Genomic DNA, 26,379 nt, shown 5'->3' with positions numbered 1-26,379 from the left:
CTAGACTATAGACTAGACTATAGACTAGACTATAGACTAGACTATAGACTAGACTATAGACTAGACTATAGACTAGACTATAGACTAGACTATAGACTAGACTATAGACTAGACTATAGACTAGACTATAGACTAGACTATAGACTAGACTATAGACTAGACTATAGACTAGACTATAGACGATACTATAGCCTAGACTATAGACTAGACTATAGACGAGACTATAGCCTAGACTATAGACGAGACTATAGCCTAGACTATAGACGATACTATAGACTAGACTATAGACTAGACTATAGACTAGACTATAGACTAGACTATAGACTAGACTATAGACTAGACTACTAGACTAGACTATAGACTAGACTATAGACTAGACTATAGACTAGACTATAGACTAGACTATAGACTAGACTATAGACTAGACTATAGACTAGACTATAGACTAGACTATAGACTAGACTATAGACTAGACTATAGACTAGACTATAGACTAGACTATAGACTAGACTAGAGACTAGACTATAGACTAGACTATAGACTAGACTATAGACTACGACTATAGACTAAGACTATAGACTAGACTATAGACTAGACTATAGACTAGACTATAGACTAGACCATAGACTAGACTATAGACTAGACTATAGACTAGACTATAGACTAGACCATAGACTAGACTATAGACTAGACTAAGACTAGACTATAGACTAGACTATAGACTAGACTATAGACTAGACTATAGACTAGACTATAGACTAGACTATAGACTAGACTATAGACTAGACTATAGACTAGACTATAGACTAGACTATAGACTAGACTATAGACTAGACTATAGACTAGACTATAGACTAGACTATAGACTAGACTATAGACTAGACTATAGACTAGACTATAGACTAGACTATAGACTAGACTATAGACTAGACTATAGACTAGACTATAGACTAGACTATAGACTAGACTATAGACTAGACTATAGACTATACTATAGACTATAGACTAGACTATAGACTAGACTATAGACTAGACTAAGACTAGACTATAGACTAGACTATACTGACTATAGACTAGACTAGACTAGACTATAGACTAGACTATAGACTAGACTATAGACTAGACTATAGACTAGACTATAGACTAGACTATAGACTAGACTATAGACTAGACTATAGACTAGACTATAGACTAGACTATAGACTAGACTATAGACTAGACTATAGACTAGACTATAGACTAGACTATAGACTAGACTATAGACTAGACTATAGACTAGACTATAGACTAGACTATAGACTAGACTATAGACTAGACTATAGACTAGACTATAGACTAGACTATAGACTAGACTATAGACTAGACTATAGACTAGACTATAGACTAGACTATAGACTAGACTATAGACTAGACTATAGACTAGACTATAGACTAGACTATAGACTAGACTATAGACTAGACTATAGACTAGACTATAGACTAGACTATAGACTAGGCTATAGACTAGACTATAGACTAGACTATAGACTAGACTATAGACTAGACTATAGACTAGACTATAGACTAGACTATAGACTAGACTATAGACTAGACTATAGACTAGACTATAGACTAGACTATAGACTAGACTATAGACTAGACTATAGACTAGACTATAGACTATAGACTAGACTATAGACTAGACTATAGACTATAGACTAGACTATAGACTAGACTATAGACTAGACTATAGACTAGACTATAGACTAGACTATAGACTATAGACTAGACTATAGACTAGACTATAGACTAGACTATAGACTAGACTATAGACTAGACTATAGACTAGACTATAGACTAGACTATAGACTAGACTATAGACTAGACTATAGACTAGACTATAGACTAGACTATAGACTAGACTATAGACTAGACTATAGACTAGACTATAGACTAGACTATAGACTAGATATAGACTAGACTATAGACTACTATAGACTAGGCTATAGACTAGACTATAGACTAGACTATAGACTAGACTATAGACTAGACTATAGACTAGACTATAGACTAGACTATAGACTAGACTATAGACTAGACTATAGACCGACTATAGACTAGACTATAGACTAGACTATAGACTAGACTATAGACTAGACTATAGACTAGACTATAGACTAGACTATAGACTAGACTATAGACTAGACCTATAGACTAGACTATAGACTAGACTATAGACTAGACTATAGACTAGACTATAGACTAGACTAATAGACTAGACTATAGACTAGACTATAGACTAGACTATAGACTAGACTATAGACCTAGACTATAGACTATAGACTAGACTATAGACTAGACTATAGACTAGACTATAGACTAGATACTAGACCTAGACTTAGACTATAGACTAGACTATAGACTAGACTATAGACTAGACTATAGACTAGACTATAGACTAGACTATAGACTAGACTATAGACTAGACTATAGACTAGACTAATAGACTAGAAGACTATAGACTAGACTATAGACGATACTATAGCCTAGACTAAGACTAGACTATAGACGAGACTATAGCCTAGACTATAGACGAGACTATAGCCTAGACTATAGACGATACTATAGACTAGACTATAGACTAGACTATAGACTAACTATAGACTAGACTATAGACTAGACTATAGACTAGACTATAGACTAGACTATAGACTAGACTATAGACTAGACTATAGACTAGACTATAGACTAGACTATAGACTAGACTATAGACTAGACTATAGACTAGACTATAGACTAGACTATAGACTAGACTATAGACTAGACTATAGACTAGACTATAGACTAGACTATAGACTAGACTATAGACTAGACTATAGACTAGACTATAGACTAGACTATAGACTAAACTATAGACTAGACTATAGACTAGACTATAGACTAGACTATAGACTAGACCATAGACTAGACTATAGACTAGACTATAGACTAGACTAGACTAGACCATAGACTAGACTATAGACTAGACTATAGACTAGACTATAGACTAGACTATAGACTAGACTATAGACTAGACTATAGACTAGACTATAGACTAGACTATAGACTAGACTATAGACTAGACTATAGACTAGACTATAGACTAGACTATAGACTAGACTATAGACTAGACTATAGACTAGACTATAGACTAGACTATAGACTAGACTATAGACTAGACTATAGACTAGACTATAGACTAGACTATAGACTAGACTTAGACTAGACTATAGACTAGACTATAGACTAGACTATAGACTATAGACTAGACTATAGACTAGACTATAGACTAGACTATAGACTAGACTATAGACTAGACTATAGACTATAGACTAGACTATAGACTAGACTATAGACTAGACTATAGACTAGACTATAGACTAGACTATAGACTAGACTATAGACTAGACTATAGACTAGACTATAGACTAGACTATAGACTAGACTATAGACTAGACTATAGACTAGACTATAGACGATACTATAGCCTAGACTATAGACTAGACTATAGACGAGACTATAGCCTAGACTATAGACGAGACTATAGCCTAGACTATAGACGATACTATAGACTAGACTATAGACTAGACTATAGACTAGACTATAGACTAGACTATAGACTAGACTATAGACTAGACTATAGACTAGACTATAGACTAGACTATAGACTAGACTATAGACTAGACTATAGACTAGACTATAGACTAGACTATAGACTAGACTATAGACTAGACTATAGACTAGACTATAGACTAGACTATAGACTAGACTATAGACTAGACTATAGACTAGACTATAGACTAGACTATAGACTAGACTATAGACTAGACTATAGACTAGACTATAACTAAACTATAGACTAGACTATAGACTAGACTATAGACTAGACTATAGACTAGACCATAGACTAGACTATAGACTAGACTATAGACTAGACTATAGACTAGACCATAGACTAGACTATAGACTAGACTATAGACTAGACTATAGACTAGACTATAGACTAGACTATAGACTAGACTATAGACTAGACTATAGACTAGACTATAGACTAGACTATAGACTAGACTATAGACTAGACTATAGACTAGACTATAGACTAGACTATAGACTAGACTATAGACTAGACTATAGACTAGACTATAGACTAGACTATAGACTAGACTATAGACTAGACTATAGACTAGACTATAGACTAGACTATAGACTAGACTATAGACTAGACTATAGACTAGACTATAGACTAGACTATAGACTAGACTATAGACTAGACTATAGACTAGACTATAGACTAGACTATAGACTAGACTATAGACTAGACTATAGACTAGACTATAGACTAGACTATAGACTAGACTATAGACTAGACTATAGACTAGACTATAGACTAGACTATAGACTAGACTATAGACTAGACTATAGACTAGACTATAGACTAGACTATAGACTAGACTATAGACTAGACTATAGACTAGACTATAGACTAGACTATAGACTAGACTATAGACTAGACTAGACTAGACTATAGACTAGATAGACTAGACTATAGACTAGACTATAGACTAGACTATAGACTAGACTATAGACTAGACTATAGACTAGACTATAGACTAGACTATAGACTAGACTATAGACTAGACTATAGACTAGGACTATAGACTAGACTATAGACTAGACTATAGACTAGACTATAGACTAGACTATAGACTAGACTATAGACTAGACTATAGACTAGACTATAGACTAGACTATAGACTAGACTATAGACTAGACTATAGACTAGACTATAGACTAGACTATAGACTAGACTATAGACTAGACTATAGACTAGACTATAGACTAGACTATAGACTAGACTATAGACTAGACTATAGACTAGACTATAGACTAGACTATAGACTAGACTATAGACTAGACTATAGACTAGACTATAGACTAGACTATAGACTAGACTATAGACTAGACTATAGACTAGACTATAGACTAGACTATAGACTAGACTATAGACTAGACTATAGACTAGACTATAGACTAGACTATAGACTAGACTATAGACTAGACTATAGACTAGACTATAGACTAGACTATAGACTAGACTATAGACTAGACTATAGACTAGACTATAGACTAGACTATAGACTAGACTATAGACAGACTAGACTAACTATAGACTAGACTATAGACTAGACTATAGACTAGACTATAGACTAGACTATAGACTAGACTTAGACTAGACTATAGACTAGACTATAGACTAGACTATAGACTAGACTATAGACTAGACTATAGACTAGACTATAGACTAGACTATAGACTAGACTATAGACTAGACTATAGACTAGACTATAGACTAGACTATAGACTAGACTATAGACTAGACTATAGACTAGACTATAGAGACTAGACTATAGACTAGACTATAGACTAGACTATAGACTAGACTATAGACTATAGACTATAGACTAGACTATAGACTAGACTATAGACTAGACTAGACTAGACTATAGACTAGACTATAGACTAGACATTTAAAATTCTTTTTTAATTTTTCTTCCAAATTTTTTTTTTTTTTTTTTTGAAATCCGTTTCTTTGATAAACATTTTAATAAAGAGCATTTAAACTTTAACCTTCAATTAGTATCTGTTTTACTCTAATGATTCCTTTGCCAACCAAAGTCAAACTACAGCTAATTCTAATATACATTCAAAAACATTTTATTAAGTAAATTTTATGGCTTTTTAAACGTTTAAAATGATGATAATTTACCATAAATCACACACTACATCACTGTTACTGCTGCTTACTAAGTGGTAGCAAGGAGATGAACTGCTACTGCTAATGATGAATTATAAAATAATTTATTATTTATTTTACAAAAATCTAAAGTTAAAAATTCTAATATAGAAAAAAAGCTTTCAATCACTTCAAGGAGATTGATAACGACAGACAGACAAACAAATAAAAACTACAACCACAATTTGTAAAAAAAAAATGATGACAGAACGTGTGAAATTTTCACAAAAATTGTAAATTTAACAAAAAGTCAAAATGTTTGTGCTAATTTAAACCATAAATCTTTTGTTATATTATTTTAAATTGAATTCCCCATAAACTCTCAAATAATCATGTAAAAGTATTCACAATTCAATAATATAAAAGGGGAGTGGATGCTGACGCTGATGATGACAGTTTTTTTTGTTATAATGATGTGTTAACGGTGATGGTGACGCTGATGTTTTTGATTTTTTTTTTTTTTTGTAAAAATTAAAATATACAATTTCAATGAATTTATTTTGTACTTAATTATATAGAGAGGTCTGGTTGGTCTGGAGTGATTTTCTTTTTACTTTTTTCGCAGCTTTAGTTGTTAAATTTATATTGTTTATTGAAATAAAAAAATCGCATGAATTTTTCAACAGAAGTGGGTCATTAGGGCACGTACAGAGAATTTTAATGTTTTGTAAAATTTTAATAGGTTTTTAATCGGAATTAATCACAATTGATGATGACCTTGCTAAATTTGGAGTATTTACCCGGATAAGGGTTTAGATTAATCATGTTAGATGTGTAATTTTTAGGATAATTTTGTTATTAATTTGGAATGGTACTTAAATTTCAATTATGAAATTCTTCATATTAATTAATAATGATATTTTGTACTCATTTCAATGGCAACTTTTCCTAAAACTCAAGCTTTGCGAATTTGTGAGAATTTTTTTATAAAATTTTTGATTTTGCAGGAAAGTTTAGAACTGAAGTAGAACTGAACTAGAACTGAACTAGAACTGAACTAGAACTGAACTAGAACTGATAGAACTGAACTAGAACTGAACTAGAACTGAACTAGAACTGAACTAGAACTGAACTAGAACTGAACTAGAACTGAACTAGAACTGAACTAGAACTGAACTAGAACTGAACTAGAACTGAACTAGAACTGAACTAGAACTGAACTAGAACTGAACTAGAACTGAACTAGAACTGAACTAGAACTGAACTAGAACTGAACTAGAACTGAACTAGAACTGAACTAGAACTGAACTAGAACTGAACTAGAACTGAACTAGAACTGAACTAGAACTGAACTAGAACTGAACTAGAACTGAACTAGAACTGAACTAGAACTGAACTAGAACTGAACTAGAACTGAACTAGAACTGAACTAGAACTGAACTAGAACTGAACTAGAACTGAACTAGAACTGAACTAGAACTGAACTAGAACTGAACTAGAACTGAACTAGAACTGAACTAGAACTGACTAGAACTGAACTGAACTAGAACTGAACTAGAACTGAACTAGAACTGAACTAGAACTGAACTAGAACTGAACTAGAACTGAACTAGAACTGAACTAGAACTGAACTAGAACTGAACTAGAACTGAACTAGAACTGAACTAGAACTGAACTAGAACTGAACTAGAACTGAACTAGAACTGAACTAGAACTGAACTAGAACTGAACTAGAACTGAACTAGAACTGAACTAGAACTGAACTAGAACTGAACTAGAACTGAACTAGAACTGAACTAGAACTGAACTAGAACTGAACTAGAACTGAACTAGAACTGAACTAGAACTGAACTAGAACTGAACTAGAACTGAACTAGAACTGAACTAGAACTGAACTAGAACTGAACTAGAACTGACTGAACTGAACTAGAAACTGAACTAGAACTGAACTAGAACTGAACTAGAACTGAACTAGAACTGAACTAGAACTGAACTAGAACTGAACTAGAAACTGAACTAGAACTGAACTAGAAACTGAACTAGAACTGAACTAGACTGAACTAGAACTGAAACTAGAACTGAACTAGAACTGAACTAGAACTGAACTAGAACTGAACTAGAACTGAACTAGAACTGAACTAGAACTGAACTAGCACTGAACTAGAACTGAACTAGAACTGAACTAGAACTGAACTAGAACTGAACTAGAACTGAACTAGAACTGAACTAGAACTGAACTAGAACCTAGAACTGAACTAGAACTGAACTAGAACTGAACTAGAACTGAACTAGAACTGAACTAGAACTGAACTAGAACTGAACTAGAACTGAACTAGAACGAACTAGAATGAACTAGAACTGAACTAGAACTGAACTAGAACTGAACTAGAACTGAACTAGAACTGAACTAGAACTGAACTAGAATTAAACATGAACATGAACTTAGCTTAAAACCTCTCTATCCTCCACTTTTATTCAAGTTTGCCCCACTCTGTCACATTTATTATTAAAACAATACGAACTGCTTTTTTAAAGTTTGAGTATTAAACATGATTTCAGTTTGATTTGTATCTGCATCTCTATAATTTGTAACAAAGTCTGTTTGTTATTTGCATTGTTTTTGTTCATATAAATATTCCGTTTTGTTTTAATGTCAGTTAACAAATTTATTAACATGTCATTTTTGTTAGTTGCAAATAACCACAATTAAATAACAAACAATTTAAATGAAACTTTGGAGTGAAAAAAAAATTTATTGAAACGAAATGAAACTGTATGCAAATTTTAAAAAAAGTTCTCATAGGCAGTAACGTCTTGGAAAGGGAGAGTTAGAATTTAAAACACACAATTCGCTTCATTTTCCTTTAATAACTGTCTTAACGACAACATTTTCCTTATGCTTAGAAAAATGTTATAAATATTTAGTCCTTCTTTTTAATTGTTTGTAAATTATTTACTTTTAATAAATTTTTAATGACATTGTAATTGAAAATTAAGTTTTGGGCACATTTTCCAATTAAAGACCCTTCAAAAAAATTTTAAAGGCTGCTTGTCTTTGAAATATCATAAAGCGAAAGAAGAAGGTATAATTATTTATTAAATGTAATAAAAAATTTCCCATAACTGGCGAAGTAGCAATAGAAATAATAAAACGAAAGGGTATCAGCTCTTTAAATAAGCGTTAAATTGGAAGAGAATTGTCATACAATTAAACCAACCAACATGACACTTTTCTTTTGATATTTAATGTCTTAATGTTTGTATGTAATTGTTCCAAAATTCAAATATTCTCTGTTCAGTTCTAGTTTAGTTCTAGTTCAGTTCTAGTCAATTTAGGTCAGTTCTAGTTCAGTTCTAGTTCAGTTCTAGTTCAGTTCTAGCTCAGTTCTAGTTCAGTTCTAGTCAGTTCTAGTTCAGTTCTAGTTCAGTTCTAGTTCAGTTCTAGTTCAGTTCTAGTTCAGTTCTAGTTCAGTTCTAGTTCAGTTCTAGTTCAGTTCTAGTTCAGTTCTAGTTCAGTTCTAGTTCAGTTCTAGTTCAGTTCTAGTTCTAGTTCAGTTCTAGTTCAGTTCTAGTTCAGTTCTAGTTCAGTTTCTAGTTCAGTTCTAGTTCATTTCTAGTTCAGTTCTAGTTCATTTCTAGTTCAGTTCTAGTTCAGTCTAGTTCAGTTCTAGTTCAGTTCTAGTTCAGTTCTAGTTCAGTCTAGTCAGTTCTAGTTCAGTTCTAGTTCAGGTCTAGTTCAGTTCTAGTTCAGTCTAGTTCAGTTCTAGTTCAGTTCTAGTTCAGTTCTAGTTCAGTTCTAGGTCATTCTGTTCAGTTCTAGTTCAGTTCTAGTTCAGTCTAGTCAGTTCTAGTTCAGTTCTAGTTCAGTTCTAGTTCAGTTCTAGTTCAGTTCTAGTTCAGTTCTAGTTCAGTTCTAGTTCAGTGGTCTAGTTCAGTTCTAGTTTCAGTTCTAGGTTCAGTTCTAGTTCAGTTCTAGTTCAGTTCTAGTTCAGTTCTAGTCAGTTCTAGTTCAGTTCTAGTTCAGTTCTAGTTCAGTTCTAGTTCAGTTCTAGTTCAGTTCTAGTTCAGTTCTAGTTCAGTTCTAGTTCAGTTCTAGTTCAGTTCTAGTTCAGTTCTAGTTCAGTTCTAGTTCAGTTTAGTTCGTTCTATTCAGTTCTAGTTCAGTTCTAGTTCAGTTCTAGTTCAGTTCTAGTTCAGTTCAGTTCAGTTCTAGTTCAGTTCTAGTTCAGTTCTATGTTTTTTTCAGTTCTAGTTCAGTTCTAGTTCAGAAATTTAAAAAATCAATTAGTAGGAATAGTAGTACAAAAGTACTTTTTTATTTAATTTAAGAAATATTAATTGCTGCGTTCTTGTTACTAATGTTACAAACTATTAATAAGTATTAACTTTATGTTTAAATAGAAAAGATAAAAGAATCAGAAATATGTTTTGCATCGTTGCTTTAGTACCTGAATCAGTTTATTTGATTTAGTTCTTTCTACATTTTTTTTTCTTTTTTGATATTAAGAATTATTTGCTGACAATAATATATTTTCTCCATACTCTTCTGTACATTAAGTATTTTGTCGCTTAAAGTGAAATTAATGTTTCCTGGTAATCCTTAAATGTCACCAAAAGTTAAATGCCAATAAATTGTGAACAACTATATTTTTATGGTTTGGCTTTAAGCGAATACAATAAATAATTCAATTATACTTTCATTCAGTCCGTCATTCAACTTTTGCTGTTTTATTGACACGCTTGAATATGTTCTGGCATAGGAGGATTAACAACAAGTGTAGAACTCTTATAACAGGACAAAAAACATTTTAATTTTTATCTCTTCAATTGTTAATAAAAAATCTTACATAAAAGCATGAAATAACTATTAATGCTAATACAATTCCAGGAAAAATTACTTAAAGTTACTAGGATACCAAAAAAGTTAGAAAAATTCGATTATAAACTAGCTTAATAGTTTTTGAAACCAACCCAAGGAATATTTTCCTTATAATCATTAAGTTTTTTTTGTAATTTTTAATTTAGCAAATTGCTACAGTAGCAAAAGAACGAAATCAAAGGAGAAATTTACAAAATTGTTAACAAATTATACTATTATTTTTCCAACCACTTAAAAGTAATACAAATTAAATTTACATAAAATCAGATTTCCATAAAAAAAAGTTGGGAAAAAATTCTAAACAAAAACCGTTTCGAACATTAAACACCAGCCATCATTAAATCGTAAGTTATATAAATAATTTGCATTTTTTTCAATGAAACACTCTTTCATTTTCAATAAATAAATTCAATAGATAATAACAAGTGTTTTCTGTTAGCATCAGTATCTCTCTCTGTCTGATTGTGACTAAACATGTTTTTTTTTCAATACCGAACAATCATTTATTCCTTGCGGCATATTATTTTGCATTTGCCACTGATGTGTTGTTAACAAATCGATAAAACACAACAATTGTTTAAAGATTTGGCAACAAATGGGAATTTAATATCAAAACAAATCAAAATAAATTTGAAATACAAATTTTACTAAAAGAAGTAAAAACAAAACAAAACTATGAATTTCATTTTAAAAATTGGGAATACGCTATCAACTAGACTATAGAATAGACTATAGACTATACTATAAACTAGACTATAGACAAGACTATAAACTAGACTATAAACTAGACTATAGTCTAGACTAAAAACTAGACTATAGACTAGACTATAAACTAGACTATAGACTAGACTATAGACTAGACTACAGACAAGACTATAGACTAGACTATAGACTAAACTATAGACTAAACTATAGGTTAGACTATAGACTAGACTATAAACTAGACTATAAACTAGACTATAGATAGATAGATAGACTACAGACTAGACTATAGACTAAACTATAGACTAAACTATAGACTAGACAATAGACTAGACTATAAACTAGACTATAAACTAGACTATAAACTAGACTATAAACTAGACTATAGACTAGACTATAGAATAGACTATAGACTAGACTATAGACTAGACTATAGACTAGACTATAGACTAGACCGTAGACTAGACTATAGACTAGACTATAGACTATATATACTACTATATATACTATAGACTAGACTATAGACTAGACTATAGACTAGACTATAGACTAGACTATAGACTAGACTATAGATTAGACTATAGACTAGACTATAGACTATACTATAGACTATATATACTACTATATATACTATAGACTAGACTATAGACTATGCTATAAACTAGACTATAGATAGATAGATAGATAGACTACAGACTAGACTATAGACTAGACTATAGACTATATATACTACTATATATACTATAGACTAGACTATAGAAAACAAAACTATACTATATAAAAAAAGACTAGACTATAGACTAGACTATAGACTATACTATAGACTATATATACTACTATATATACTATAGACTAGACTATAGACCAGACTATAGATTAGACTATAGAAAAAAAAACTATACTATATATAAAAAAAAGACTAGACTATAGACTACACTATAGACTAGACTATAGACTACACTATAGACTAGACTATAGACTAGACTATAGACTAGACTATAGACTAGACTATAGACTAGACTATAGACTAGACTATAGACTAGACTATAGACTAGACTATAGACTAGACTATAGACTAGACTATAGACTAGACTATAGACTAGACTATAGACTAGACTATAGACTATACTATAGACTAGACTATAGACTAGACTATAGACTAGACTATAGACTAGACTATAGACTAGACTATAGACTAGACTATAGACTAGACTATAGACTAGACTATAGACTAGACTATAGACTAGACTATAGACTAGACTATAGACTAGACTATAGACTAGACTATAGACTAGACTATAGACTAGACTATAGACTAGACTAGACTAGACTATAGACTAGACTATAGACTAGACTATAGACTAGACTATAGACTAGACTATAGACTAGACTATAGACTAGACTATAGACTAGACTATAGACTAGACTAGACTAGACTATAGACTAGACTATAGACTAGACTATAGACTAGACTATAGACTAGACTATAGACTAGACTATAGACTAGACTATAGACTAGACTATAGACTAGACTATAGACTAGACTATAGACTAGACTATAGACTAGACTATAGACTAGACTATAGACTAGACTATAGACTAGACTATAGACTAGACTATAGACTAGACTATAGACTAGACTATAGACTAGACTATAGACTAGACTATAGACTAGACTATAGACTAGACTATAGACTAGACTATAGACTAGACTATAGACTAGACTATAGACTAGACTATAGACTAGACTATAGACTAGACTATAGACTAGACTATAGACTAGACTATGACTAGACTATAGACTAGACTATAGACTAGACTATAGACTAGACTATAGACTAGACTATAGACTAGACTATAGACTAGACTATAGACTAGACTATAGACTAGACTATAGACTAGACTATAGACTAGACTATAGACTAGACTAGACTATAGACTAGACTAAGACTAGACTATAGACTAGACTATAGACTAGACTATAGACTAGACTATAGACTAGACTATAGACTAGACTATAGACTAGACTATAGACTAGACTATAGACTAGACTATAGACTAGACTATAGACTAGACTATAGACTAGACTATAGACTAGACTATAGACTAGACTATAGACTAGACTATAGATCTAGACTATAGACTAGACTATAGACTAGACTATAGACTAGACTATAGACTAGACTATAGAACTAGACTATAGACTAGACTATAGACTAGACTATAGACTAGACTATAGACCTAGACTATAGACTAGACTATAGACTAGACTATAGACTAGACTATAGACTAGACTATAGACTAGACATAGACTAGACTATAGACTAGACTATAGACTAGACTATAGACTAGACTATAGACTAGACTATAGACTAGACTATGACTAGACTATAGACTAGACTATAGACTAGACTATAGACTAGACTATAGACTAGACTATAGACTAGACTATAGACTAGACTATAGACTAGACTATATAGGCTAGACTATAAACTAGACTATATAGGTTAGACTCTATTATAAATTCGATAGCTGATTATATTAAAAACAAGGCCTACAGTCTAGTGTATAGGCTTGACTCTAGAGTCTAGAGTTACATCTATAATTTTTCATACTAAAAAAATTTCGCATTAAAATCATGCCACAAACTACATAATAGGAAAACTTTTGCATATATCCCCAAATCTAGATTACTTAATTTTGATTTAGATGCAATTGCAACATTGTTGCTTAGATGGGTGGGAGGGCAAGTAAATACAAGATATTCAACTGAAATGTGTACATTTTTCTTAGTCAACATGTCAATTTGTTGTCTATTTAAAATAAGAAAATTGTTGCTGTCATAAGTATGCTGTTAGTTTAAAATTTAGATTATGATGGACATAATAATTTGCTATTTATTTACAAATATTTTACCTAAATAGTTTTTGCAAACAAAAATAGTTCATGTTTTTATTTAAATCTAGAAAAGTTTTTGATTTTTAAATAGCAATAATCCAGCCATTTAGTTAACAATTAACTAGACATGAAAATATTGTTTTAATTTGTTACAGACTAAAATGTCATAACTTAAGTATTTAAATTAGTTTTTCCTTCAAACACCTTGACTAAAGCCAAGTTGCAGTTTAGACATAAACAATTCATACATTTTAAATTAGCAACAATTGTCTTAAAAGAAAAAAAACTAAAACAATAAAAATAAATAAAATTAAAACAACAACTAGGAAGTGACTTTCAAAATAAAAAAAATTAACACACAATGATTATGAGTCACACACAGGCAGGCAAACGGCATTAAAGAACATAATTCATCTTAAATTACATAGAAGAATAAATACATAGTATATTTTTTAATTTAGAGAAGATAATGTTTATTGTTGTGTTTCACAACAATAATAATAAATAATAATAATTTAAACAAAACAATTTTATTATATAATATTTTTTTGAAATTTTTCGTGTTAACAATGATAAGAAATTCGCTTTATTAAAAATTTAATTTGAAAGACACAAAAAAAAACACAATAATTAAGTTATTTTTTTGCAATGAAAACCTCAAAGTTTTTTTTTTAATTTAAAATAAAGATCAAGATTAATGTATTGTATTAAGTTTCATTTCATTTTTATATAGATCTTAAAAATTTCTTTTATAATTTAAAAGAAAATGCTGAAAAAAGTCAATAAGTAAGAGTGCTTCGCTTATGCCGAATCTTATACGACCTTCCCTTTCGAAAATAATTGGGAACGAATTCCATTCTTGAATATTTCCATCCTCGATTCAAGTCTTTCATTGGAACTATCATCAGACTCAGACTACCGTTGTTTACTTGTATTTATTTAGACTGTGGTCTTATACTACTATTGACTTATACCCAGACTACTCTTTAGTACCCAGAATACTCTTTAATACTTAGACTACAGTCTTACACTTAGAGTACTTCTTTATACTCAGACTTCTGTCTTCTACTCCGAATAGTATTATACTCAGTCTATTGTCAAAATAAAGTCTTAATTTTAGACAGACTCACAGACTACAGACTTATACACTCCGTACAGTTTTACTTGTAAACTAAAGACTTATACTCAGAATACATAACCTGAGACTTCTGACCTATACTCAGTATAATAAGCACACTACTGTCGAATATTCAAACTACTCGAACTACTCTCTTATTCTTAAGTCACAGTCTTATACTCAGATTACCGTCGTTTACTAGAATTTACTTAGGCTGTGGATTTGTACTCAGACTACAGTCTCAAATCTAGTCTAATACCCAGACTACCCATCTTCATACTCAGACTACTGTCTTATACTCAGTCTAATGTCTTATACTCAGTCTAATGTCTTTTAGGCACACTACAGTCTAATATTCAGATTACAATCTTATACTCACAGTTAATGTCTTATACTTCTACTCAGACAATTATGCCTTATACGCAGATTATAATAATGTTTTATACTTAAACTATTGTCTTATATTCAGACGCTCTCTTCCGATTGGACTACAATCTAAAACTCAGTTGTCTTTTTCAGAATGTCTTATATTTCGACTACTCTCTTATACATATTTAGAATACTGAATACTGTCTTTTTCTTAGACTAATGTCTTATACTCGGACTATTCGCGTATACTTAGACTATAGTCTTATACTCAGTATATTAACTTTTTCTCTAACTAATGTTTACACTCAGACATTAATCTTATATTCAGATGGTAGTATTATACTCAGTCTACATTCTTATATTCTGAATACTTTCATAATCTCAGACAACTGTTTTATATTTAGACTATAGTCTTATACTCAGACTACAGTCTTATACAGAGACTATTGTCTTATATCAGTCATGGGCAAACACATACCACCATGTGTATATTTGTGTGCGTTAAGCAGCAGAGAGATGACTGCACGTTATAACAAAATGGTGGTACACTGAGAAAAGTTTTGAAATTTGTTTTCTATTGCAAATACTTTTTACGACGAGAAAAACTCATGAACTTTTGTGCATTTTAAACAAAAATGGAATAAAGGGAAAGAGTTTTTCATTTAAGAAAAGTAGTAGTATTTTTAAAAAGTAGTATTAAATAAAACTAATGAAATATCATTAAGAAAATCACGACTTTCTATTCGATTTCGAACTTTTAAGGGATATTACCGAGATATTGAACTTAATTTAAAGTTCAACTAATCTATCCAAATCAATGTTTCCTTTATATTCCTTAATACGCAATAAGTCACCAATGTGTTGATCGGTTAACCTTTTAATCGCAACAACTTTACTTTTCTGTCATGTCCCCTAAGGTCATTTAAGGGTCCATGGCAAGTTTCATAATGCATTTTCAAAAAAAATAAAGCTTTTCTACATATAATTTTATAACATACGACGCATTGTGCCTCACCGTCCATGTTTTCTATAAAAAAGAAATCATTTTCCCAATTTATATCAAACATTTTGCTAGGTGTAATAAAAGAGAAAAAATCATAAGCATAAAAAAATCCGCAACGCGATCTTGCTTCTACAAAGCTGAACAGCAACTGATTTGATTTTGATCTCTGAGATCGTAACAAAGCAACAAACAAGTGGTCATTTTAGTAAAACACAGACACACTAATACACACAAGCTTATAGTGTAGGTGTGTCAACAAAGCGTCAGCAGAATTTCTTGGCCTATGCACGCGTGCATTAGAATTTCAGTTTTGCTCGTGACTGTCTTATATTCAGACTACTGTCTTATATTCAGACTACTCTCTTATACTTAGACTACATGGTTGTACTCAGACTAATATTAAGACTACTGACTGAAGCTCACTCTTCTCTCTTATACTCAGAATACTGTTTTATACGTAGGCTACAGTTTTATACTCATACTTTTGTCTTATATTAAGACTATTCTCTTATACTTAGACTACATTCTTATATTTAGTCTACTGTCTATTTCTCAGACTAATTTCCTATACTCGAAAGTATTGTCTCATACTCAGACTCTATTTTGATTAGACTACTGTCTCATATTCACATTACTTTTAAATATATCGTCTTATACTCAAACAACACCATATAACCAGATCTCATACTCAGCCCTGCACCGATAATTATCTTTATGTCTGCCTCTAAGCGGTAAATAAATAATATTTATTGTGGCTGCTTAAGCTAAATTGTTGTTAATAGTTTTCCTACTCTCACTTTTTATTTCAAAATACTTTAATATTTAATCTGGAAAACCACAAAATTGTGTTGATTCTATTGTTGTAAATATTATATAGCATACCAACAGGAGCGAGCACAAAACATATCATGTCACAAATTAAAGAAGAGAAAAAATTCTCAAATCAAAATTCTCTATCTTTCCAAAAAAGTAGCTTTAAGCTCTTTTAGTTTTCAATATCGGTCGAATGGTTTTTGAGACATCACCCATAAAGATACTAATTAGTTTATGAAAATTAGCTAATAAGAAGTTTAGTTAGATTCTTCGATAGTACTTAAATCTGTTCTTACATATTATTGTTTACTGGGTTTAACTATGATATTTATTATATTTGTTGTCATTATCATTGTTTCTCTCCCTGCCGTCATCATCTTCAAAATTTCATCTTAAATATGATTGTGTTTAAATTGTTTTTCTTCTTCTTCTTTTTTTTTTGTATTATTAATTGTGCTTTAATTTTGTATTGTTTATTTAAGTATAAGTTTTATTAAAAACATACATATTTATACAAATATGTGTAGGTGTAAATATTTTTGTATTTGTATTTAATTTAATAAAACAAATACACTTGTTGTCAGTAAATTAAATTCAAATTTTAGTTTTTTTTTCTTGGAATCATCAAGTATTTGACTTTTTAATTTAGTCATAAGAATGTCTTTGTTGTAGTTGGTTTTAAATTACATACAATTAATTAAATAAATAGGTATTTTTAAAAATACTTTAATTATTTAGTGAAAATATAAACTAGGGTTTTGAAGAAGTACTAAATAGCTTCCACTTATTTGACTAAAGGCAAATTGCTAAAATTGTACCGAATATGTCTTATGTCATACCTTCTACATTTCGAAAATATATCTAACTGAAATTGTGCTTATAAAAACTTTAATTTTTATGTCATTTTAAAAATTTCAACTAAATAAACAAAAACTATGTATCAAAATAGCAAGACAAACGAGACAAGCAATTTAAGTTGTTCAAAATAAACTAAATGCAAAAAAAAGAAAAGAAAAAAACTACTAAAATTAGTTACTTGACCAAATAACTGTAACAACAACCAACCAAAACTAACCAAAAACTATGTACAGGAGAAGTTGGTTAAGAACTTTGTCAAAATGTCATGTTAAACAAAGTGTTGCACCCTAGAGAAGGAATGAACTGCTGCTACAAATAAACTTTCAAGTATAAACGAACATATTTTTATACCATAAGTGGGTGGGATTGTCTTAGTTAAAAGGTAGAGGGGAGAACCACGAACATAATGAAATTAGCAAAAAGCTTTAAAGTATAATAAACTATAAACTTTACCTTTAAAGTTAAAGAGACACCTTTTATATTAAAGAAAAACCTCATTAAGAGTAGTCTTTGGAACTCTTTTCGATACTAGAAGCCATTGGTGACGCTTTCAACTCAAGATTGTTTATTGTTCAATACTCAGACTATAGACTAGTCTAGTCTAGTCTATAGTCTAGTCTATAGTCTAGTCTATAGTCTAGTCTATAGTCTAGTCTATAGTCTAGTCTATAGTCTAGTCTATAGTCTAGTCTATAGTCTAGTCTATAGTCTAGTCTATAGTCTAGTCTATAGTCTAGTCTATAGTCTAGTCTATAGTCTAGTCTATAGTCTAGTCTATAGTCTAGTCTATAGTCTAGTCTATAGTCTAGTCTATAGTCTAGTCTATAGTCTAGTCTATAGTCTAGTCTATAGTCTAGTCTATAGTCTAGTCTATAGTCTAGTCTGTAATCTAGTCTAGTCTAGTCTATAGCCTAGTCTATAGTCTAGTCTATAGTCTAGTCTATAGTCTAGTCTATAGTCTAGTCTATAGTCTAGTCTATAGTCTAGTCTATAGTCTAGTCTATAGTCTAGTCTATAGTCTAGTCTATAGTCTAGTCTATAGTCTAGTCTATAGTCTAGTCTATAGTCTAGTCTATAGTCTAGTCTATAGTCTAGTCTATAGTCTAGTCTATAGTCTAGTCTATAGTCTAGTCTATAGTCTAGTCTATAGTCTAATCTATAGTCTAGTCTATAGTCTAGTCTATAGTCTAATCTATAGTCTAGTCTATAGTCTAGTCTATAGTCTAGTCTATAGTCTAGTCTATAGTCTAGTCTATAGTCTAGTCTATAGTCTAGTCTATAGTCTAGTCTATAGTCTAGTCTATAGCCTAGTCTATAGTCTAGTCTATAGTCTAGTCTATAGTCTAGTCTATAGTCTAGTCTATAGTCTAGTCTATAGTCTAGTCTATAGTCTAGTCTATAGTCTAGTCTGTAGTCTAGTCTATAGTCTATGTAAGTGATGAAGAAAAGTACTTTAAAAGTACAAAGTACTTTTGTACCAAATTGTACCAAAAAAATGTACTAAAGAATTTCAAAAGAATTCTAAAAGAAAGTCAAACTATAGACTAGACTATAGACTAGTCTATAGTCTAGTCTATAGTCTAGTCTAAGTCTAGTCTATAGTCTAGTCTATAGTCTAGTCTATAGTCTAGTCTATAGTCTAGTCTATAGTCTAGTCTATAGTCTAGTCTATAGTCTAGTCTATAGTCTAGTCTATAGTCTAGTCTATAGTCTAGTCTATAGTCTAGTCTATAGTCTAGTCTATAGTCTAAGTCTATAGTCTAGTCTATAGTCTAGTCTATAGTCTAGTCTATAGTCTAGTCTATAGTCTAGTCTATAGTCTAGTCTATAGTCCTTCTATAGTCTAGTCTATAGTCTAGTCTATAGTCTAGTCTATAGTCTAGTCTATAGTCTAGTCTATAGTCTAGTCTATAGTCTAGTCTATAGTCTAGTCTATAGTCTAGTCTATAGTCTAGTCTATAGTCTAGTCTATAGTCTAGTCTATAGTCTAGTCTATAGTCTAGTCTATAGTCTAGTCTATAGTCTAGTCTATAGTCTAGTCTATAGTCTAGTCTATAGTCTAGTCTATAGTCTAGTCTATATCTAGTCTATAGTCTAGTCTATAGTCTAGTCTATAGTCTAGTCTATAGTCTAGTCTATAGTTAGTCTATAGTCTAGTCTATAGTCTAGTCTATAGTCTAGTCTATAGTCTAGTCTATAGTCTAGTCTATAGTCTAGTCTATAGTCTAGTCTATAGTCTAGTCTATAGTCTAGTCTATAGTCTAGTCTATAGTCTAGTCTATAGTCTAGTCTATAGTCCTAGTCTATAGTCTAGTCTAGTCTAGTCTATAGTCTAGTCTATAGTCTAGTCTATAGTCTAGTCTATAGTCTAGTCTATAGTCTAGTCTATAGTCTAGTCTATAGTCTAGTCTATAGTCTAGTCTATAGTCTAGTCTATAGTCTAGTCTATAGTCTAGTCTATAGTCTAGTCTATAGTCTAGTCTATAGTCTAGTCTATAGTCTAGTCTATAGTCTAGTCTATAGTCTAGTCTATAGTCTAGTCTATAGTCTAGTCTATAGTCTAGTCTATAGTCTAGTCTATAGTCTAGTCTATAGTCTAGTCTATAGTCTAGTCTATAGTCTAGTCTATAGTCTAGTCTATAGTCTAGTCTATAGTCTTTGTAAGTGATGAAGAAAAGTACTTCAAAAGTACAAAGTACTTTTGTACCAAATTGTACCAAAAAAATGTACTAAAGAATTTCAATTGTAATTAAAAAGCATTACAACTAAAACCTATTCTTTTGTTCTACTATTTTTATACTCTTAACATATTTCTGTCATTTAATCTAATATTTCTTTGTTTTTTTCATGAATTTTCTCTCTATTTTTTAGTTCCTGCCATGGGTAGTGGTTATTTGACGCTTTATGGGGATATACCCACACAACAACAGCAGCAACAACAACAATTATGGCATCAACGTTATATACGAGATGTGGGCGCTTCACTGTCGGCCAGTTTTCAACAACAACAGCAGGAGAATCTGAAAGATTCTTTGCAACAAAGTTCTTCCACAGAAGTCTCGTTGGAACAACCACAAGGTAGTTAAAAAACATACATATGTGGTAAAAAACATTGTAATAATAGTTTCCTTGTTTTTTTTTTTGCTGTTGCAAAACAAAAAAATCGAAAAAGTGCAAGATAAAGCAAAGCAATATGCAAACAGCTTGTTATCTTGTGCCTTCTACAAGGTCCTTTTTAATTTTGTAACTTCTATTGTTTTCCTTTTCATTACTAGTTAGTGCAGTGTGTTTTACTTTTTTGCATTCATGACTTTCATTTTTTCACCAATGATCATGATGTCTGTCTGCCGTTACTTATGTAGTTTAATTTTTTTGAACTATTTTTCTGTTTTAGGCCAATGTCTATTAGATGGTGAATATGTGCCAGAAACAACGGTTTTCTGTGAAAAACAAGTGGGTTGTCGTGCCATACAGAAAACAGGACACTGTTGTCCTGATTATAAATGTGGTAAGTTGAAGTTGTTGTTGTTCTTCCAATTGATTTGTAGCGTAAAAAAGGGAAAATTTTATACTCTTAGCAAAGTTAAAAAAAGAATTTAATGAGACCAACTAACATTATGATCACTTGGAACTAAATTTCTTATCATTTGAATTTATATTTAAAACTAAAGAAAGTATGTGTAATTGTTTCCCAAATAATTTTCTGTCGTACTATATGACCCTTCAAAATCCTCAATAGCATCTTAGTTGCCTCTATTAACTGAATAAATTGAAAACACCAGCTCTTGGCCTCTAAAACGTGTTAGAACAATATAGCAGAAACCGGCAGCCAAAGATGGATGATGTTTATCATTGTAGGAAAAGGTGGTACGACATTCAAATTAGGGTGGTACTATTATTTATATAGTCTATAGACTAGTCCATAGTCTAGTCTATAGTCTAGTCTATAGTCTAGTCTATAGTCTAGTCTATAGTCTAGTCTATAGTCTAGTCTATAGTCTAGTCTAGTCTATAGTCTATAGTCTATAGTCTAGTCTAGTCTATAGTCTAGTCTATAGTCTAGTCTATAGTCCAGTCTATAGTCTAGTCTATAGTCTAGTCTATAGTCTAGTCTATAGTCTAGTCTATAGTCTAGTCTATAGTCTAGTCTATAGTCTAGTCTATAGTCTAGTCTATAGTCTAGTCTATAGTCTAGTCTATAGTCTAGTCTATAGTCTAGTCTATAGTCTAGTCTATAGTCTAGTCTATAGTCTAGTCTATAGTCTAGTCTATAGTCTAGTCTATAGTCTAGTCTATAGTCTAGTCTATAGTCTAGTCTATAGTCTAGTCTATAGTCTAGTCTATAGTCTAGTCTATAGTCTAGTCTATAGCCTAGTCTATAGTCTAGTCTATAGTCTAGTCTATAGTCTAGTCTATAGTCTAGTCTATAGTCTAGTCTATAGTCTAGTCTATAGTCTAGTCTATAGTCTAGTCTATAGTCTAGCCTATAGTCTAGTCTATAGTCTAGTCTATAGTCTAGTCTATAGTCTAGTCTATAGTCTAGTCTATAGTCTAGTCTATAGTCTAGTCTATAGTCTAGTCTATAGTCTAGTCTATAGTCTAGTCTATAGTCTAGTCTATAGTCTAGTCTATAGTCTAGTCTATAGTCTAGTCTATAGTCTAGTCTATAGTCTAGTCTATAGTCTAGTCTACAGTCTAGTCTATAGTCTAGTCTATAGTCTAGTCTACAGTCTAGTCTATAGTCTAGTCTATAGTCTAGTCTATAGTCTAGTCTATAGTCTAGTCTATAGTCTAGTCTACAGTCTAGTCTATAGTCTAGTCTATAGTCTAGTCTATAGTCTAGTCTATAGTCTAGTCTATAGTCTAGTCTATAGTCTAGTCTATAGTCTAGTCTATAGTCTAGTCTATAGTCTAGTCTATAGTCTAGTCTATAGTCTAGTCTATAGTCTAGTCTATAGTCTAGTCTATAGTCTATAGTCTAGTCTAGTCTATAGTCTAGTCTATAGTCTAGTCTATAGTCCAGTCTATTGTCTAGTCTATAGTCTAGTCTATAGTCTAGTCTATAGTCTTGTCTATAGTCTAGTCTATAGTCTAGTCTATAGTCTAGTCTATAGTCTAGTCTATAGTCTAGTCTATAGTCTAGTCTAGTCTATAGTCTAGTCTATAGTCCAGTCTATAGTCTAGTCTATAGTCTAGTCTATAGTCTAGTCTATAGTCTAGTCTATAGTCTAGTCTATAGTCTAGTCTATAGTCTAGTCTATAGTCTAGTCTATAGTCTAGTCTATAGTCTAGTCTATAGTCTAGTCTATAGTCTAGTCTATAGTCTAGTCTATAGTCTAGTCTATAGTCTAGTCTATAGTCTAGTCTATAGTCTAGTCTATAGTCTAGTCTATAGTCTAGTCTATAGTCTAGTCTATAGTCTAGTCTATAGTCTAGTCTATAGTCTAGTCTATAGTCTAGTCTATAGTCTAGTCTATAGCCTAGTCTATAGTCTAGTCTATAGTCTAGTCTATAGTCTAGTCTATAGTCTAGTCTATAGCCTAGTCTATAGTCTAGTCTATAGTCTAGTCTATAGTCTAGTCTATAGTCTAGTCTATAGTCTAGTCTATAGTCTAGTCTATAGTCTAGTCTATAGTCAAGTCTATAGTCTAGTCTATAGTCTAGTCTATAGTCTAGTCTATAGTCTAGTCTATAGTCTAGTCTATAGTCTAGTCTATAGCCTAGTCTATAGTCTAGTCTATAGTCTAGTCTATAGTCTAGTCTATAGTCTAGTCTATAGTCTAGTCTACAGTCTAGTCTATAGTCTAGTCTATAGTCTAGTCTACAGTCTAGTCTATAGTCTAGTCTATAGTCTAGTCTATAGTCTAGTCTATAGTCTAGTCTATAGTCTAGTCTATAGTCTAGTCTATAGTCTAGTCTATAGTCTAGTCTATAGTCTAGTCTATAGTCTAGTCTATAGTCTAGTCTATAGTCTAGTCTATAGTCTAGTCTATAGTCTAGTCTATAGTCTAGTCTATAGTCTAGTCTATAGTCTAGTCTATAGTCTAGTCTATAGTCTAGTCTATAGTCTAGTCTATAGTCTAGTCTATAGTCTAGTCTATAGTCTAGTCTATAGTCTAGTCTATAGTCTAGTCTATAGTCTAGTCTATAGTCTAGTCTATAGTCTAGTCTATAGTCTAGTCTATAGTCTAGTCTATAGTCTAGTCTATAGTCTAGTCTATAGTCTAGTCTATAGTCTAGTCTATAGTCTAGTCTATAGTCTAGTCTATAGTCTAGTCTATAGTCTAGTCTATAGTCTAGTCTATAGTCTAGTCTATAGTCTAGTCTATAGTCTAGTCTATAGTCTAGTCTATAGTCTAGTCTATAGTCTAGTCTATAGTCTAGTCTATAGTCTAGTCTATAGTCTAGTCTATAGTCTAGTCTATAGTCTAGTCTATAGTCTAGTCTATAGTCTAGTCTATAGTCTAGTCTATAGTCTAGTCTATAGTCTAGTCTATAGTCTAGTCTATAGTCTAGTCTATAGTCTAGTCTATAGTCTAGTCTATAGTCTAGTCTATAGTCTAGTCTATAGTCTAGTCTATAGTCTAGTCTATAGTCTAGTCTATAGTCTAGTCTATAGTCTAGTCTATAGTCTAGTCTATAGTCTAGTCTATAGTCTAGTCTATAGTCTAGTCTATAGTCTAGTCTATAGTCTAGTCTATAGTCTAGTCTATAGTCTAGTCTATAGTCTAGTCTATAGTCTAGTCTATAGTCTAGTCTATAGTCTAGTCTATAGTCTAGTCTATAGTCTAGTCTATAGTCTAGTCTATAGTCTAGTCTATAGTCTAGTCTATAGTCTAGTCTATAGTCTAGTCTATAGTCTAGTCTATAGTCTAGTCTATAGTCTAGTCTATAGTCTAGTCTATAGTCTAGTCTATAGTCTAGTCTATAGTCTAGTCTATAGTCTAGTCTATAGTTAGTCTATAGTATAGTCTATAGTCTAGTCTATAGTCTAGTCTATAGTCTAGTCTCTAGTCTAGTCTATAGTCTAGTATATAGTCTAGTCTATAGTCTAGTCTATAGTCTAGTCTATAGTCTAGTCTATAGTCTAGTCTATAGTCTAGTCTATAGTCTAGTCTATAGTCTAGTCTATAGTCTAGTCTAAGTCTAGTCTATAGTCTAGTCTATAGTCTAGTCTATAGTCTAGTCTATAGTCTAGTCTATAGTCTAGTCTATAGTCTAGTCTATAGTCTAGTCTATAGTCTAGTTATAGTCTAGTCTATAGTCTAGTCTATAGTCTAGTCTATAGTCTAGTCTATAGTCTAGTCTATAGTCTAGTCTATAGTAGTCTATAGTCTAGTCTATAGTCTAGTCTATAGTATAGTCTATAGTCTAGTCTATAGTCTAGTCTATAGTCTAGTCTATAGTCTGTCTATAGGTCTAGTCTATAGTCTAGTCTATAGTCTAGTCTATAGTCTTGGTCTATAGTCTAGGTCTATAGTCTAGTCTATAGTCTATCTATAGTCTAGTCTATAGTCTAGTCTATAGTCTAGTCTATAGTCTAGTCTATAGTCTAGTCTATAGTCTAGTCTATAGTCTAGTCTATAGTCTAGTTATAGTCTAGTCTATAGTCTAGTCTCTAGTCTAGTCTAGTAGTCTAGTCTATAGTCTAGTCTATAGTCTAGTCTATAGTCTAGTCTATAGTCTAGTCTATAGTCTAGTCTATAGTCTAGTCTATAGGTCTAGTCTATAGTCTAGTCTATAGTCTAGTCTATAGTCTAGTCTATAGTCTAGTCTATAGTCTAGTCTATAGTCTAGTCTATAGTCGTTATGTCTAGTCTAAGTCTAGTCTATAGTCTAGTCTATAGCCTAGTCTATAGTCTAGTCTATAGTCAGTCTATAGTCTAGTCTATAGTCCAGTCTATTAGTCTAGTCTATAGTCTAGTCTATAGTCTAGTCTATAGTCTGTCTATAGTCTAGTCTGTAGTCTGTCAATAGTCTAGTCTACA

At 31.5% G+C, this 26,379-nt stretch overlaps 1 protein-coding gene and 1 long non-coding RNA gene across 2 annotated transcripts in view; one reads left to right on the top strand and one right to left on the bottom strand.

Annotated features, from left to right (window-relative positions):
* LOC119606021 overlaps positions 1-26,379 on the bottom strand; it is a 148,475-nt gene that overhangs the window by 102,507 nt on the left and 19,589 nt on the right. The gene's annotated exons all lie outside the window — the stretch shown is intronic.
* The window catches only part of LOC119606016 (uncharacterized protein DDB_G0290587), a 73,324-nt gene that overhangs the window by 42,798 nt on the left and 4,147 nt on the right, over positions 1-26,379 (top strand). The window contains 2 exon segments of the mRNA XM_037959377.1: positions 21,263-21,469; positions 21,786-21,899. Coding sequence (XP_037815305.1) covers positions 21,263-21,469; positions 21,786-21,899 — 321 coding nt within the window.

The sequence above is a fragment of the Lucilia sericata genome, unplaced genomic scaffold, assembly GCF_015586225.1.
Source record: "Lucilia sericata isolate MDLA Ls3-8-SP2 unplaced genomic scaffold, ASM1558622v1 Contig000546F_arrow, whole genome shotgun sequence".
NCBI lineage: Eukaryota > Metazoa > Arthropoda > Insecta > Diptera > Calliphoridae > Lucilia > Lucilia sericata.
Note: the sequence above shows the minus strand (reverse complement) of the source record. Positions and strands in the feature narration are given on the sequence as shown.